Here is an 18,269-nt window from a genome sequence, read left to right as displayed (position 1 = left end):
ATAATGTCATGAAAAAGGTATCAATTACATTATCTTGAAGGGTGGAAGCATAGATTTTTGGTCAGTCAAAAGGCACACTAAGCAAAGCCCCAGAGTCGGGAGAGTATATGGTATGTTCTGGGAATAAGAATTGCTTATAATTATAAATGTAGATCTTGTTGTTCTGAGTACACTTGTTCTTGGATATACAGATGTGTTGGAAGAGGATGAGGAAGGTTCCGATAGTGAGCCAGAGGGACAAGACATTGATGAACTCTATCACTTTGTGAAGCAGACACATCAGCAAGAAACTCGGTCCATCCAAGTGGATGTCCAGCATCCTGCACTGACTCCTGTGTTGAGGCCATACCAAAGAGAGGCTGTCAACTGGATGCTACAACAGGAGCATTTCAAAAGCACCCCTGCTAATGGCAAGTATAAGATACTTAAAGAAAGGCAAATTGATCAGAGTAATTAGATGAGAGAGTTAGGGTGGAGGAAATCGGTCAGTAAACAAATTATATTGAAAACATGGGAGAGAATGGGTGTATTACTGTGAACAAAATTATTTTCTAAGATATCCTTCAAAATTGACACCTAGAGAAATTCATTTATGAGTTCCCTCATCTGTAAAAGTTTGAACTGATTTTTCCAACCAGAGTAAAGGCTGCCTTGATGGAATTTTTAAAAACCAAGAAATTTTTTTTACATGCCTTTCCAACTAAGAATTGCTTTTGTAACCTGATCAGATGGGAATTGTGCTAATGTATGAAAGAAACTGTACAATTTAATCATGAATGTTAGGAACAGAAAGCATGTTTATAAAAGTGGGAGACTAACATGATTAATCTGTTTCCTAGTCATACTTATTTTCTTTACTCCACAAGATAAATAATGAAATGTCATCTAGTAAGTGTTTTTATAAAAGTAGTCAGTTTATGGGAATCATCTGTGTTGCTGCTTTATCATTTGTCTTTACAGGGTTGGGCACTAGATGAGATTTTTACATGACCCTAGGAAGTGAAGTGCTAACCATTTCTCCTTTTTCCTGTATAGATTTATTTTAATTAGTGATGAATAACTCTTCCATATTTCTCCCACTTTTTTATCCAACAAACTTTTTTAAACTTTTTATTTTGGAACTCAGTTCATAGCCAATATTATTTCTTACTCTTGCTTCTCCCATATTCTGAATTCTTTTGAAGTAGTAATGCCTCATGAAGAAGGAAATGGCAACCTGCTCCAGTATTCTTGCCTGGAAAACCCCATGGACATAGGAGCCTGGTGGTACAGTCCATGGGGTCGCAAAGAGTCGGACACAACTGAGTGACTGGATAGCAACAATAACCCCACATATCATTTCATCTGTTAATATTTCAGTTTATTTCATTAAAAGATACAGGTTCTTTTAAACAAATATATATATATATAATGAATTTTGAAACCCAAAAATTTATCAATATCACTGTCTATCTTCCTTCCTAACCCCCTTTCTATTTCTCTCTTTAGTATGTTCAAATCTGAAACCAAGTAACATCCATATAGTATTGGAATTACTTGGTGTCTCTTAAGTTTCTTTTAGTCCATAGGTTTTATTTCTTCTTCTATTTTTTTCTTATATTTGTTGAAGAAATTTTATAGTTCTATAGAATTTCCTACAGGTTATTTTTTTCTCTAAAATAAAATAATTTTTTTTAACTAAGGAATTTGATTAAGGTGTAACATATACAGTAAATGCATAGATCTTAAGGGCACAGTTTGTTAAGTTTGGATAAATCTCTGCATCTATGTAACTAGCAATTCAGTTAAGACATAGAACCAGACTTTCCCAAAAGTAGACACTGGCCACCCATGCCTCTTTAAACTTGAAATGTGACTGTCCGAATTATGTGGTGTAAGTTTAAAATACACACTAAGTTTCCAATAGTACAAAAAGAAAAGAAGTGAAATATCTCACTACTACTTTTTACATTGATTACATATTGAAGTGATAATATTGTATTTGATTGTTAGACAAAAATATTAAAATTAATTTTACCTGTTTCTTTTAATATTTGTATCATACAGTGCTGACATAAAATATTTCCATCACCCAGCACTTTCCATCATTGCCTAGTCAGTTTTCCTACTTCAATCCCTTCAGGAGGCAACCACTGTCATCATAAATTTGTTTTGTCTGTTTTTGAAACAGACAGTGATAAAATGTGTCCACTCAGGCGGAGGGAGTGGCCTTCTTTCAACATAATGTTTTTGAGGTTCATCCATGCTGCATGTATCAATAATTCATTGTTTTTTGTCCCCAGGCTAGATTTTGTTGATTAAATCACATGTGTCATCTAGTGGTTTTTCGGTTCTCTGTGGTTCCCATAAATTAAAACTTTCTATCTTTTAATTTTTTTCATTTTAAAAAACCTGTATGTCTGTATTCCTACTTCATCTATTAATCACTGAAGAAGGTAACAAAAAATGACTAACCGTTTCTGGAAGTAGAGACATACTTACAACTTAGCAGTTGGTTTAAACAGCTTAAAATATTAGGAAGGGATAGTGGAAGATGCTGGTTGACACAGACTCAGTACTTCATTGCTGTAGTTTTAGATTTTTTTTTTTCCTCAGTTAAGCCTTTCCTCTACTCAGACCCATATGAAAGGTTAGATCTGATATAAGTTAATGTATTAGCCCAGTGTAATTTATCTGTGAAGTTATTTAACGATATAAGGTAACTTCTTTAAGCATGTATAAAAGACAAGCTGCTTTCATTTATTCGGTAAGCCTTGATATGTATTGGTTTTCTTTTCCTGTTAATCCTCTGTACTAGTATAATTTGTACATTTTGCTATACTTTGCATAATTAAAATATAATTAATAAGTTAAATTATAAAGTTTCCAATAAAATATAATTGCAAGTATAATTTGCTTTAGTTTTTCTGTCTTATCACTTGCTTCTATGGAAAATAATTGTACGCTAAACAAAGGAAGCAAAAGAATAATATCTGAAGAATGAGAGCGGGGTCCTGGCCTTTTACCCACATGTATGTGTCTTCCCAGGGTATCCTGACTGTTGACTTACTTTTATTTTAATGTGATTATCTGGCAGAACAGAAACTAAACAGAAAATGGTTTATTTTTCTTTAGAAAATGCCTTACACTTTCTATGGCGAGAAATTGTTACATCTGAAGGTTTGAAACTGTACTACAATCCATACACAGGCTGGTAAGGCAAAACTTTGCTTATGCACTTGATATTGAAAACAAATATTATGAAAACCTATATGAGACTGATGGCATATGTCTTCAGCCTTGGCAGTACCTCAGAAAGGCATACTAAATTAAAGTCTCATTAGACAGTTTTATAGATAGGATAGACATGGAATTAATAGCACTTATAATTTTTTGGTAGATAAATGCAGTAGGATAGACTTAAGATGTGTATTTATTGATATTTAAAGAGATAATATTTTTAAGTAAAAATATCACCTTATTATGAGCCAATTCATTAAACTTATTAATTTTATTATAAAAGAGTTCTAGGAATCATTAAATATGATTATCGAATCAGTAGTTACTGCCATTTTTATTCACAGATTCATAAAGGTTACAGAAGGTAGACATGCTTCCCTTTATTTATGGGAGAAAAAAAAATAATGATAGTACCCATTCTGTTTCTGCACACTTAAGTTGTCAGCTCAGGCAGTTTTTTAGTCTCACAGTTGTTCTATTCATGATCTAGAGTCTATAATTGTTGCAACTGAAAGTAGAGTTTTAAAAAGCTTAAGACTTTAATGCATTTCTCCCAGTTCTCTTTAGGAACAGTACGACTTATATTTGCATTCCTATGATGTGTTTTTCTTGTATTTTCCTTCAGCATCATTCGTGAGTACCCAAGTGCTGGACCACAGTTGCTTGGTGGGATCTTAGCAGATGAGATGGGTCTTGGAAAGACAGTGGAGGTTTTGGCTCTGATTCTGACACATACTCGACAAGATGTCAAACAAGATGCTCTCACTCTTCCTGAGGTAGGAGGAGTACTACAGGGCTTGGGAAAGCAGAGCATATGTTCTCCAGAAAGCATCATATGTTGAACATTTGGTTGGCACTTAAGTCAACACTTTCAGTTTATTCTGCGGCTTATGATTTGTATTAGTTGTTAACTTCACATAGGCACAAAAAATGGGATATTTGTGACCTGGCGAAGTTTTTATAGTGATATTGGCCAACCAGGAAGGGGATAGGTATGCTGTTATTTATCAAGCTTCCTTCTAGTTGGCAGAGAAATTCTCTTAGGAAAGTTTGATTACTTCCTCAAATGTTTTGTCACTTCTTCTGATCTCCATATTACTGCTACATATTTTTGAGAGCTATTTTTCAAAAATTATGCAAAGCTCAGATATGTAAATCTTGGGGTCAAATAATTAGAACTTAAAGGGTAAATAGCTTAGTAAGTAGATTTCTCAATGAAACGAACAAATGAAACAAATAAAACTTCTCAATAAATAAAGTCTTTATTCTAAAATGTATGTGTGTTAGTCGCTCAGTCATTTCTAACTCTTTGCAACCTCAGGGATTGTAGACCCCCAGGCTTCTCTATCCATGGGATTCTCCAGGCAAAAACAGTGGAGTGGGTAGCCATTCTCTTCTCCAGAGGATCTTCCCGACCCAGAGATTGAACCTGGGTCTCTTGCATTGCAGGTGGATTTCTCTACCATCTGAGACCCTAGGGAAACCCTCTAAAATGTATAGTTGTGTTTAAATATATACATTTTAGAGTTTATAAGAAAAAAAACTTCACTGAGACTCATAGCTTATAGCTTATATTTTCAGATAATGAAATCGTCAATTAGCACATTAAATCCTGCCGAAATGAAGCCACTAGTTAAAGACATAATTACCTGTAGGGTCCACCATGCTTTCAACCTTAGCGGTTATATGATCTTTTGATAGGGTAAAGTTTGCAAAATTATCCTTTCAGATTTGAGTAAGAGATAGAGTAGGGAATGTCTGTTTCCTTTGTAGAAAAATGAGTTGACGTGTACAGTTTTAACTATCAGTAACTTCCTTTTGAGGGTTTTTTTCTCATTAGCTGTGTTAATTTTAACTTATTTTGATTGCTATTACAAATTCAGTGGGTTAGTACAATTTTAAACAAGCCTTAAAACATATTAATTTCAGAAGTTTCACACTTTAATATGCATGATTTTTTAAAATGATGGCTAGCTGATAACTCTGAAATAAAAAATAAGGTGTATATGTGTGAATAACTTATTTAGCCCTTTCTTTCATAGTTTGTTACAATTCTTTTGTATCTCCTTAATAGAAGGAGGGTTAATTTTGTGAAGCAACTCAGAATACTGAAAGCAAAACACTGTGTAACTGCCTAACGTTGTTTATATCAGGGAGAAGTGGTAAATTATTTCATTCCATCACATTATTCTGGCGGAAATGTAAAAAAGACAGAAACCCAGAATATGGAATTTGAACCAAAAGAAAAAGTTCAATGCCCCCGTAAGTATGAAATCTCTTAAAGATAACAGCCTTTGCAGTGATATTTGTTCTAATTCTTATAATCTTTAATAGAAATATCTTATAATTGTTATAAATAATTGTTTTTACAGTTGTTTATACTTCGCATAAAAGTTTGGTTACAAGGCATATTATCTTAACAAAACTAAAGATTTATTCTTTGGTTTGACTTGATCCAGATAATTTGTTGCTTAATTCGTAGATTAGCAAATTAATGTAATTCTTCTTAAATTATTTTCGTTACTGTAATTTACTTCTTAATTGAGATAAGCTCATTACATATTCTTCAAAATGATGATATACAGACAGCATGTCTTTGATAAATCTTTATTTTTTACTTGGTTCTTAATGCACATTAAGATTAACTGAGTTTTATTTTCTTTTCACTTTAATTGTTTTGACTGAGTTAGCATATCCTTTTGCATTTAGCTACACGTGTGATGATCCTGACAGCTGTTAAAGAAATGAATGGAAAAAAAGGAGTTTCTATTCTTTCCATCTACAAGTATGTCAGTTCTATCTATAGATATGATGTTCAGCGGAACAGGAGTCTTCTGAAACGGATGCTAAAATGTTTAATTTTTGAAGGCCTTGTGAAACAGATCAAAGGCCATGGTTTTTCTGGTACTTTTACATTGGGGAAGAATTACAAAGAAGAGGACATATATGATAAAACGAGAAAGCAGGTAACAGCATTTATCAAGTAGTTATATGTGATGCTTTACAAAGTAAGTTGACAGATCCCACCTGTCTAAAGCTCTTAGAGCCAGATGATAAAAAAGAAACATTAGGAAAAGCACTAATGGCTATGACTTCTGTTTTCTACTTTCTGAAAGAAGTTCCATCAGAGTAGAAACTAAAAATAAGTATTAATTGAGTGGATTATGCAATTAGTTTGTAAAGCATAATATAGGTTAAAATAAGATTTCTTCACCCTCATGCTATTGTCAGCACTCAAAAAGCACATTCCATACTTTAAAAATGTTAATACCTGACATCTGCATAACTCTTTACATACGATTTGAATCTTTTATATGCGTTCTCATTTTCCCTTGTCATCACCTTTTAAAATATTTACATTTTGTTATAAAAGTTCTCTTCTGGGCCAATACTACAATTTGCTTTTAAGAAAATAGTTAAAAATTTGTGAAAATAAATCGAGAAAAGACTGATGACAACAATTCAAAATGTGGAGTTACTAGCTTAGCTACTGTGAAAGAAATTGCAGACCAAAAAGTTCTCTTCCGAGAATAGTGAGTCTCCAGCATTTCCTCCCCAGCCAGGTTAGAAGACTGCAATGAACTCTGTGCTTTTAATAATCCTTCTGCTACCAAAAAAGGAAAATCTCCTTCAGTTAATGCCAATCATTCCATGTTAATGTCATTCATTCCTCTGTTCACCCTTGACTGTGACATCACTTCTAGGAAGGTGCAGCTGACATCTGCCTCCCCAGCATAGCCCCTGTCTGTGGTATAACCCCCTTATGCAATCCTGTAGCATCATTTTAAAGAGTCATGCTCAGTTGTGTCCTACTCTTTTGCAACACCATGAATTGTAGCCCACCAGGCTTCTCTGTCCAGAGGATTCCCCAGGCAAGAATACTGGAGTGGGTTGCCTTTCACTGTTCTCTCTTTCCCTACAGACTCCTTTGAGACCAGGAGCTAAATATACCTCATACTTACATCCCCAGCACCTAACATGTTGCCTGGCACAGAACTGGCATTCAATAAATAATTGTAAAGAGGGTACACCAATAGAAAGGAGAAATAAGGAATTTATTTGTTCATTGTAGTAACTAGTAGATTAATGTTTACTTTAGTTAAAAGCTATATTTTAATACTTGATATTTGTATAATTTCCCCTGTTGTTGTTTAGTCACTAAGTCATGTCCAACTCTTTTGTGACCCCATGAACTGTAGCCCATGGACAGGCCCCTGTGTCCATGGGATTTCCCAGGCAAGAATACTGGAGTGGGTTGCCATTTCCTTCTGCAGGGGATCTTTACAACCCGGGGATTCAACCCCATATCTCCTGCACTACCGGCGGATTCTTTACCGCTGAGCCACCAGGGAAGCCCATAATTGCCCTAGTTTGTATTATAAACTACCAGTCTTTTATTGATTTAGACAGACCGTAAATTATAAGAGGTTGATAGCAAAATTAGTAGCTCCCGTTATTTCTAAGTTTGGTCCTTCCAAATATTAATTAAACAACAGTAGAGTTTTCTTTTCCTTTTGGGCCTACAGGGAGAGGAGTTCATAGAGCAATGAAAATCACTGATCAGGAGTGATTCTCCTCAGGGAAAGAGTAACGAAGACTGACTACGAGATTTTTATGTAAAGCATATGAAGTTGGGTGTTTAATTTTAGCTATGTCACTCCATTGAAATAAATTAAATAAATAATGTTTTTCATAGGCGGTGGGGAGTCCAAGGAAAACTCAGAAAGAATCCAGAAAATCAGGAAACAAGGACACAGACTCTGAATATTTGCCATCAAACACCTCTGATGATGATGATGATCCTTACTATTATTACTGCAAGCCCAGGAGAAATCGTAGTAAATGGAGGAAGAAACCTGTTCCGTCCACGAAAAGGGAAAAAAGCCAGCTGAACATCAGTCTCAACCCGCAAGATCACTGTCCACCTACTGGTAACTCTGAAATTACTGATGTTACTACATCTGAAAGTACATGTGTCTTTGAAGTCAATCAAGAACATTCAGCAGAGGACCAAGCTGAATCTCTAAATCCTGTTGGTGATGACATGCCACATTCTAATATCATGGGTCCCTATAATTCTTCCACTTATCGCTTTGAGTGCATATGTGGTGAACTTGACCAGGTAGACTGTAAGCCTCGTGTTCAGTGCCTGAAATGCCACTTGTGGCAACATGCAAAATGTGTGAATTATGAAGAGAAGAATCTGAAGATTAAACCTTTCTACTGCCCCCACTGCCTTGTTGCAATGGAGCCAGTATCTACGAGAGCAACTCTGATCATCTCCCCCAGTTCCATCTGTCATCAGTGGGTGGATGAAATCAACAGGCATGTGAGGTCATCATCTCTTCGAGTCTTGGTAAGACAGTTTGGACTCTTTAAAGGGATAGGAAAATATAAGTGTTTGCTTATGATAATTTTTATAATCTTTGTCACCTTGTTTTTATCCCCAAAATTAACTTAATGAGATAATAATATTAAGTCAGAACTCAAAGAGGAAATTGAGAATAAGAAAAAGCACAGTAGACTGCTTATTCTTTTCTGACATCAGAAGTTAAAGCACTGTGAGTGGAAAGTTATGAAAGTTTTTGAAAAAGTCCTTAATCATATAAAGGAAAACATCTTTGTATTCAGAAAGAAATGCAGTTCAAAGGCAGCATTGTTTAATAGTTATCTGTTTGTATGATCCTATATCTTTTAGCTCCAGAATCTTCCTCTGAAGCCTCAGTTACCCCTTCTGTAAAATAAGAATTTACTCATTCAACAAATGAACACCTATTGTGTGCCAGAAATTGTGCTAAGTTCTAAAAATTGTACCCCCGCACACTTTTTGTGAAGATTAAATGATTTGATAAAGTGCTGGCACATAGCGAGTGTTCATTTAATGTTATTGTTCACTACTGTTAGTATTTTTTACCCTTTGTGTTCTTCTTTTCTTCTTTCCACACAAATGTTATTGGAGATTTTCTATATTTCGGCCACTATGATAGGCATGTATAATACAGTAGTTTATAAAACACCAACTTTGCCACTGAGGTGCTCTGTTCTGTAGAGGAGGCAAACCTTGATTTGTATCTTGACTCTACTAGTTTTGAGTAAGTCACTTCATGTTTTCTGTGTGTGACATAGGAATAATAACAACTGACAGAGTTGTTGTTAAGGTGGGAGATAAAACTTTGCAGTGCTAAAACATAAAAGGCATTCAGTAAATAATAGCTCTTATTGTTAAACTTTCTCATACCATTGTGCTTTTGCACAAACTATTGATTCCATCTACCCACCTACATTTTCCCCTTTCTTCCACCCATGAAAACTCTTGAATGTACTTCAAGATCTACTGCAAATTTGAATTCCTCTCTGAGTTTACCTTCTTAGCCATAAAATTGGTCTCCACTGTGAAGCTTTTGCGTTTACTTCTGTTCCAGTTCCTTTCACATTGCTTATGTTTTTAGTCTTCCACAGTAAAATGCATCTTTCTCTAAATAGGTCTGGGATGTATCTTATAGGATGTTTGGTTATAAACAAATAGAAAGTGCTCAGTAAGTGTATAAATGAATGTCTGTGATTATATCCTAGGTATATCAAGGAGTGAAGAAAGATGGTTTTTTACAGCCTCATTTTTTGGCAGAACAGGATATAGTCATCATTACTTACGATGTCCTCCGTTCAGAGCTGAACTATGTAGACATCCCACACAGCAACAGTGAGGATGGGCGTCGCTTAAGGAACCAGAAGCGCTACATGGCTATTCCCAGTCCTCTTGTAGCTGTGGAGTGGTGGAGGATCTGCCTTGATGAAGCTCAGATGGTTGAATGTCCTGCTGTAAAAGTGAGAATTTCTGTAGAATCACTTGAGGGCTGGGAAAAAGACTGGAGGAAACTATTCATAGGAAATTTAATAGTTTACATGTAGTTTAACCTGCAGTATTGACATTCGCCAAGTTTGCCTTTGGATACTTTGCATTTGCTTTCTCTTATGCATGAGCTGTATAATCCTTAGAAATTATTTGGTACTCAGAATCATTGTTCTGTATGAAAAGTTCATGTATATTTGAAGAAGATGGTAGTTTTTATGTGATGTAGATCTAAGTAAACTCTACTTAGGTACTTTTATCAGCATTTCTGCCACATGGAGTACTCTCCATGCAGGTTTTGGTAACTGACAGCTTTTTATCAGACACCAAATGGTAATAGAAAAATGCTAGAGGTAAAGCTTTTATTCAGACTTCACTGTATGTCTTTATTCTGTCTTCTTTGCCCAGTCTGTGACCTGAACTGAATTAATAAGTCATGCCTATTAGCACAGTGGTTCCTCTCATCTGGAGGATGGGGTGGTCTAAGGAATGTATCAGTCAGCTGGGACATTTTCATTCTACCCATACATGAATTTCCTTTCCTCTTTGAAAGGACACATTGCAGCCTCCTGCTAATAAGAGCCCCATACTAGAAGATAACCCATTGACTATGATGTTCAGTATTGAGTGTGATAACTATTCTGTAAGGGCAAATGCATGTGACCTGAAGCCTGGGCTTGAGAACTGTTTTCATAAGTAAACACAATCCTTCTGCATTGTTCTTGTGTCTCTCTTTTCATTCTCTCCAATCAGGCTGCAGAAATGGCTCAGCGCTTGAGTGGGATTAACCGCTGGTGCATCAGTGGCACTCCAGTACAGAGAGGATTGGAAGGTAATGGATGGTTTCCTCACATATTGCATTTATTTGAAAAACTTAAATTTTTTAAGCAAAAAGCATTGCTTTTGTAGAAATCCTTAGGTGATTATGCATATATTAAAATATATTTGATCCTAATAGTTGCAGACATCTACCTTTTTAAATGGAATCAAGTGCTTTTTATTTATATATACATATATATGAAGACAGATATGTAGTTGAGTAGTCCTACTGTCCTGATTTGAGCAGTTATTGTGCCTGCCTGAACACTGTAGACACAGGTTTGAATTGGACTCAAAGTTCCAAAATGGTGAGTAGAAAACAGGGAGAACCTGACAAGAAAGAAAGAGGGAAAGAGAGAAGAAAAAGGAATTAGTTTCCCTTGGCTGTGTCTATAAAGATAAGGACTTCCCACTCACACATTTTAACTGATGCTTCTACATCAGTCTCATTCATATAACTAATTTTTTCTATAGAACATAGACAACATTTTTAAAACTTTTGTCCAAGTTGCAGATATTTAAGACTAAAAGTTTAAATAAGTAAATGTTAGTTTACATAAGAAATTTCTGGAAAAACTGTCACTAAAATGTGGTTTAATTATAAAAATATAAATATCCTTAGTCCTATGACAGATATTTATCTTCAAAACCTATCATTCTTGAAAATTCAGGTTTTCATGTATCATTTGTTCTTAGCAGGATAACTTACTATTCTGCTAAAGTAAAAATTTCAACATCTATTACATTGAACTGAGAAACACTATTTTTTGATGATTATTTTTAGGGGAAAAGAGTTTTTTAGGAAGATGTTTAAGTATATATTTAAATACCTGTGTAATTTTAGTAAGTTACATTAAGATGCATATTTCTAGAATGCTGCTGCTGCTAAGTCGCTTCAGTCGTGTCTGACCATGTGCAACCCCATAGGTGGCAGCCCACCAGAATCCCCCGTCCCTGGGGTTCTCCAGGCAAGAACACTGGAGTGGGTTGCCATTTCCTTCTCCAATTCATGAAAGTGAAACGTGAAAATAAAGTCGATCAGTCGTCTCCGACGCTTAGCAACCCCATGGACTGCAGCCTACCAGGCTTCTCCATCCATGGGATTTTCCAAACAAGAGTACTGGAGTGGGGTGCCATTGCCTTCTCCAATTTGTAGAATAATATCAGACTAATTAAAAGGCCAAATTTAGTGGTCTGCTGTACATTGGAAACTGTCCAATATGTTAATATTTAGGTGTTAATAAGATAATCACAGTGGTGTGATCACTCACCTTGAGCCAGACATCCTGGAATGTGAAGTCAAGTGGGTCTTAAAAAGCATCACTATGAACAAAGCTAGTGGAGGTGATGGAATCCCAATTGAGCTATTTCAAATCCTAAAAGATGATGCTGTAAAAGTGCTACACTCAATATGTCAGCAAATTTGGAAAACTCAGTAGTGGCCATAGGACTGGAAAAGGTCAATTTTCATTTCAATCCCAAAGAAAGACAGTGCCAAAGAATGCTCAAACTACCGCACAATTGCACTCATTTTACACGCTGGTAAAGTAATGCTCAAAATTCTCCAAGCTAGGCTTCAGCAGTATGTGAACCGTGAACTTCCAGATGTTCAAGCTGTATTTAGAAAAGGCAGAGGAACTAGAGATCAAATTGCCAACATCCACTGGATCATCGAAAAAGCAAGAGAGTTCCAGAAAAACATGTATTTCTGCTTTATTGACTATGCCAAAGCCTTTGACTGTGTGGATCACAATAAACTGTGGAAAATTCTGAAAGAGATGGGTATACCAGACCACCTGACCTACCTCTTGAGAAACCTATTATGCAGGTCAGGAAGCAACAGTTAGAATTGGACATAGAACAACAGACTGGTTCCAAATAGGAAAAGGAGTACGTCAAGGCTGTATATTGTCATGCTGCTTGTAACTTCTATGCAGAGTACATCATGAGAAACGATGGGCTGGAAGAAGCACAAGCTGGAATCAAGATTGCCAGGAGAAATATCAATAACCTCAGATATGCAGATGACACCACTCTTATGGCAGAAAGTGAAGAGGAACTAAAAAGCCTCTTGTTGAAAGTGAAAGAGGAGAGTGAAAAAGTTGGCTTAAAGCTCAACATTCAGCAAACGAAGATCATGGCATCCTATCCCATCACTTCATGGGAAATAGTTGGGGAAACAGTGTCAGACTTCACTGCAGATGGTGATTGCAGCCATGAAATTAAAAGACGCTAACTCCTTGGAAGGAAAGTTTTGACCAACCAAGATAGCATATTCGAAAGCAGAGACATTACTTTGCTAACAAAGGTCCATCTAGTCAAGGGTATGGTTTTTCGAATGGTCATGTATGAATGTGAGAGTTGGACTGTGAAGAAAGCTGAGCACCGAAGAATTGATGCTTTTGAACTGTGGTGCTGGAGAAGACTCTTGAGAGTCCCTGGGACTGCAAGGAGATCCAACCAGTCCATTCTGGAGGATATCAGTCCTGGGTGTTCATTGGAAGGACTGATGGTAAAGCTGAATCTCCAATACTTTGCCCACATCATGTGAAGAGTTGACTCATGGAAAAGACCCTGATGCTGGGAGGGATTGGGGACAGGAGGAGAAGGGGACGACGGAGGATGAGATGGTTGGATGGCATCACCAACTCGATGGAAATGAGTCTGAGTGAACTGCGGGAGTTGGTGATGGACAGGGAGGCCTGGCGTTCTGTGATTCATGGTGTCGCAGAGTCAGACACGACTGAGCAACTGAACTGAACTGAAGATTTCATTGAACTCCAGGGTTAGCTAGGAAGGTGTAGAGAAAATGCCTATCACAGTTACTTTATTCATATTTTAATTTTAAAGGAATATGAGCAGTAATTCTGCAGTTCCCTGGGTACTTAATTTGGGATGAATAAGATGTTGGCAGGTGTTTTGAGCAACTGGCACCCTTTAACAAATTTTTGATTAATTTTCTAAACAGCTTTATTGAGGTATGAATGACATATAATGAAACTAGAAATATTTAAAATGTAAAATTTGTAAACTTTTGACATATATATTTACCAGGGAGTTTATTTCCACAATCAACATAATGACTCCAAAAGTTTTCTCATGTCCAAGTTATCTTAAAAAATAACATTTCCTGAATATCTGGAAATTTAGTTTATTTTTCATCTTTTCTTCCGTGATTCTCTGATATCGTTAATGCTATCACTCTTATAATATATCAGGGTTTTGGGGGGTTTTTGTGTTAATAGTAACTGCGGTGGGAATGTTAGCCTGATGTGACTTCAGTTCAGTTCAGTCAGTGTCACGAATCTCGGTCCATAGTTCTTCAGGCACTCTGTCTATCATATCTAGTCCCTTAAATCTATTTCTCAGTTCCACTGTATAATCATAAAGAATTTGATTTAGGTCATATCTGAATGGTCTAGTGGTTTTCTGCACTTTCTTCAATTTAAGTCTGAATTTGGCAATAAGGAGTTCATGATCTGAGCCACAGTCAGCTCCCTGTCTTGTTTTTGCTGACTGTATAGAGCTTCTTCATCTTTGGCTGCAAAGAATATAGTCAATCTGATTTTGGTGTTGGCTATCTGGTGTGTAGAGTCTTCTCTTACGTTGTTGGAAGAGAGTGTTTGCTATGACCAGTGCGTTCCCTTGGCGAAACTCTGTTAGCCTTTGCCTTGCTTCATTCCATACTCCAAGGCCAAATTTGCCTGTTACTCCAGGTGCTTTTTGACTTCCTACTTTTGTATTCCAGTCCTCTATAATGAAAAGGACATCTTTTTTAGGGTATTACTTCTAAAAGGTCTTGCAGGTCTTCATAGAACCGTTCAGCTTCTTCAGCTGACTTACTATGTTGTATTTGGAAGTAGAAGTCTCATTTGTTTTCTTTTTGTGTTACACCAGGGTTTCTCCACCTTAGCCCTATTAACATTTTGAGTCAGATATTCATTTTTATTAGGGGCTGTTCTGGTTATTTTGGATACTGAGCTTTTACACTCCTGATGCTGGTAGTGTTCTTGCAGTTGTGACACCCATAATTGTCTCCAGTCATTGCCAAATGTCCCCAGTGGGCAAAATCACATCCTTCCACCCCAGTTAATAGCCACTCTGCTAGACTGATAGAGATAAATAAGTTTTGATGATTTATTAACATTTGTTTTTGCTCTATGGTAAAGTCAAAAATTTAAGTCAAACCATCCTAAGTCAGAGACTATCTATCTGTATTCTCAACATGCTTTTTTTTTCCTTTCAGATCTTTTCGGGTTAGTGGTATTTCTTGGTGTTGAGCCTTACTGTGTCAGACACTGGTGGGTTCGGCTTCTCTATCGTCCTTATTGCAAGAAGAATCCTCATTTCCTCTACAGCTTTATTGCCAAGATAATGTGGAGGTCTGCGAAGAAAGATGTGATTGACCAAGTCAGTAGGATAAGTATTTACTGATTAAGGGTATTAGGAAAAAATTTGAGAAGAAGCAGAGTTGGGGTGAAAAGTTAAATTTCCAAGTGACTTTTTTTTTTTTCCTCCTCTGTTTAGATCCAGATACCCCCTCAGACAGAAGAAACCCACTGGCTTCACTTTTCTCCAGTGGAAAGACATTTCTATCACCGTCAACATGAGGTGTGCTGCCAGGATGCAGTGGTAAAACTCAGGAAGATTTCCGACTGGGCTTTGAAGCTCAGCAGCCTGGACAGAAGGACTGTCACCTCCATCCTGTATCCATTGCTGAGGCTCCGACAGGCCTGCTGCCACCCCCAGGCGGTTCGGGGCGAGTTCTTGCCACTCCAAAAAAGGTTTTATTATCAGTTTTCTTATGCTGTAAGAGATAATAGAGTAGTGATCGACAATATTGGGGGAAGGAAATGGCAACCCACTCCTGTATTCTTGCCTAGAGAATCCCGTGGACAGAGGAGCCTGGTGGGCTGCTGTCCATGGCGTCGCACAGAGTTGGACACGACTGAAGTTACTTACCATGCGTGCATACATAGACAGTATTAAAGCAGTTAGCTTCCTAGCCCACGGTTTCATTCAGGGTCTTAGAACTGAGTTGTCATCTGTTTTTAACAGTGTGGTGATTTTTCTTCACTATGGAACCCCATTTGTGAAAGAGAACCACATCAAAATTATTTTCATGGTTTTGAACATATTTTTAGGACTGTTGAAGGGTTTTGTTGTTTTGGGGGGGTTTTGTTTAATTGTCTTCCGCTGTACTTCAGATATGAAATGCTTTTGTTCATTTTGTGTTGTATTTTTCGGTTCTGACATCAGGGAATTAGGTGAATTAGATTCCTATTAAATATTTTCTTTATAATTATACTAGCTATATTCTTTGATTATTCCTTTCAATACTCTGTTGTCCCACAAAATTTGTTTGTTTGTTCATCAAACTGATAGGAACTAGCCTCTTCTTTTTTTTTTAGCACTTGATATTAAAAAGATATCCTTTCAAGTGCTATAAGAAATATAAAGAGGAATTTGACTCTTATCCTTGCCTTTGAGCAGTTTGTAGATAACTAAAGGCAATGACAAAGATTAATGAAAGTATTAGTTGCAAAGTTGAGTCTGACTCTGCAACCCCATGGACTGTAGCCTGATAGGCTCCTCTGTCCGTGGGATCCTCCAGGTAAGAATACTGTAGTGGCTTGCCATTCTCTTCTCCAGGGGATCTTCCTGTCACAGGGATCAAACCCAGGTCTCCTGCACTGTAGGCAGATTCTTTATCATCTGAGCCATCAGACAAAGTTTATAGATCTCTATAATGTAAAGAAAACATTGTGTATTTCACAAGAGGTATATATGAGTTGCTGTGGGGCTTCCCTGGTAGCTCAGACAGTAAAGAATTTGCCTGCAATGCAGGAGAGCTGCCTTCAATCCCTGGGTTGGGAAGATACTCTGGAGAATGGAATGAATGCCCACTCCAGTATTCTTGCCTGGAGAAGTCCATGGACAGAGGAACCTGACAGGCTACAGTCCTTGGGGTTGCAAGAGTCAGACATGACTGAACGACTTCACCACCACAACCACCACTTTGCACTTTAGGAAGATTTTTCTAGTTCTGCTCTTCACTGACTGAAATGAGAAAAAGTTAAAGAATGAGAGGATCAAGAGAAAGCTTGCTACAATAGTAAACTAATAATGGTAGTGATGAAAATGGAGGTAAACGGATATCAAGGATCACAAAGACTCTGTAACAGAGACTGGTACTCTTGATCTTATGTAATATTATTCTCTCACTTGGAATCTTCTTTCTAGTTCTGTAAAACCTGCCTTTTCTTTTAGCACCATGACAATGGAAGAACTGTTGACATCCCTGCAGAAGAAGTGTGGCACTGAATGTGAAGAGGCGCATCGGCAGCTAGTCTGTGCCCTCAATGGCTTAGCAGGCATCCACATCATTAAAGGTAGAAGGTGATGCTTTGTTATCTTCAATTCTTCTAAATACTTATAATGTAAATCAAAGTTACAATTATAGTTATAATGTAAATCAAAGTCTCCCCAGAAAGACACTTTCACACAATATTAATCAGAATTTAAATAGGTCCAACTTAATGGAGAGCAGTTACACAGAACATTTCCAAAAAAAATGTTTCAATATGCTTTCACCAAACATTTCCACTTTTAGAAGCTTTTTGTGTGAACAATCGAAACAATCAAAATAGTGAACAACTGAAACAACCAAAATGCCTAGAAATAGAATGGTTAAATTGTGACACATTCAAGTGAATGTTGGTCATTGACTTACAAAGTAGTATCACTTGTAAGTTCACTCTCCCAACAAATATTCAAGTATTTCCTAGGTACTGGTTATGATTTAGGTACTAAAAATAATGTACTAAAATAAGTGTCAGTCTAGCCTCATATCTGAAAAATTCATTTTTCTATAAGCATTTTATAGTATATATAATACTATATATATATATATACATATATATATATACATATTCTGTTTTATCCTCCTGATTGCCATTACCATCCCTATTTTAGGGATTTAGTTTAGTCATTACCATCCCTATTTTATTTGAGAAAATGGGTTCAAAAGGCTTAGTTGCTTTCTCAAGATTACAGCTAGAAAGTGACAAAGAGTTTGCCCTGGATCTCTCGATTTCACATTAGATATTTAATTTTTTTATTATCCTATGTCCTCCTCTTTATCAAATAGGCATTTATAAACCTCAGTATTATACTATATAATAGGTTGCAACTCACCATCAAAAATTTCTGATGTTGAGTGATATGTCCCTTGTAAATGATCACAATAATAAATTTCAGATTTCCCAACTTGATTATGAACTGCATTTCTCATTTTATTCTGTGTTGTTATGACTCAGAAGCTTAGACAGTAAATGAATTTCTTCACTTGGCCTTTTTTCTAGTCTCCTGTCAGACTTGT

The 18,269-nt window shown here is 36.5% G+C and overlaps 1 protein-coding gene across 3 annotated transcripts in view; it reads left to right on the top strand.

Moving 5' to 3' along the window:
- The window catches only part of SHPRH (SNF2 histone linker PHD RING helicase), an 82,958-nt gene that overhangs the window by 15,932 nt on the left and 48,757 nt on the right, over window positions 1–18,269 (top strand). For all 3 annotated transcript variants that reach the window (XM_004011398.5, XM_012183066.5, XM_042253584.1), the window contains 11 exons: window positions 192–410; window positions 3,115–3,193; window positions 3,845–3,995; window positions 5,373–5,481; window positions 5,929–6,185; window positions 7,916–8,575; window positions 9,793–10,044; window positions 10,823–10,901; window positions 15,135–15,298; window positions 15,416–15,672; window positions 17,159–17,280. In XM_004011398.5, coding sequence (XP_004011447.3) covers window positions 192–410; window positions 3,115–3,193; window positions 3,845–3,995; window positions 5,373–5,481; window positions 5,929–6,185; window positions 7,916–8,575; window positions 9,793–10,044; window positions 10,823–10,901; window positions 15,135–15,298; window positions 15,416–15,672; window positions 17,159–17,280 — 2,349 coding nt within the window. The remainder of the gene's footprint in view (window positions 1–191; window positions 411–3,114; window positions 3,194–3,844; window positions 3,996–5,372; window positions 5,482–5,928; window positions 6,186–7,915; window positions 8,576–9,792; window positions 10,045–10,822; window positions 10,902–15,134; window positions 15,299–15,415; window positions 15,673–17,158; window positions 17,281–18,269) is intronic.

This window comes from Ovis aries, chromosome 8 (genome assembly GCF_016772045.2).
Source record: "Ovis aries strain OAR_USU_Benz2616 breed Rambouillet chromosome 8, ARS-UI_Ramb_v3.0, whole genome shotgun sequence".
Taxonomy (NCBI): domain Eukaryota; kingdom Metazoa; phylum Chordata; class Mammalia; order Artiodactyla; family Bovidae; genus Ovis; species Ovis aries.
Note: the sequence above shows the minus strand (reverse complement) of the source record. Positions and strands in the feature narration are given on the sequence as shown.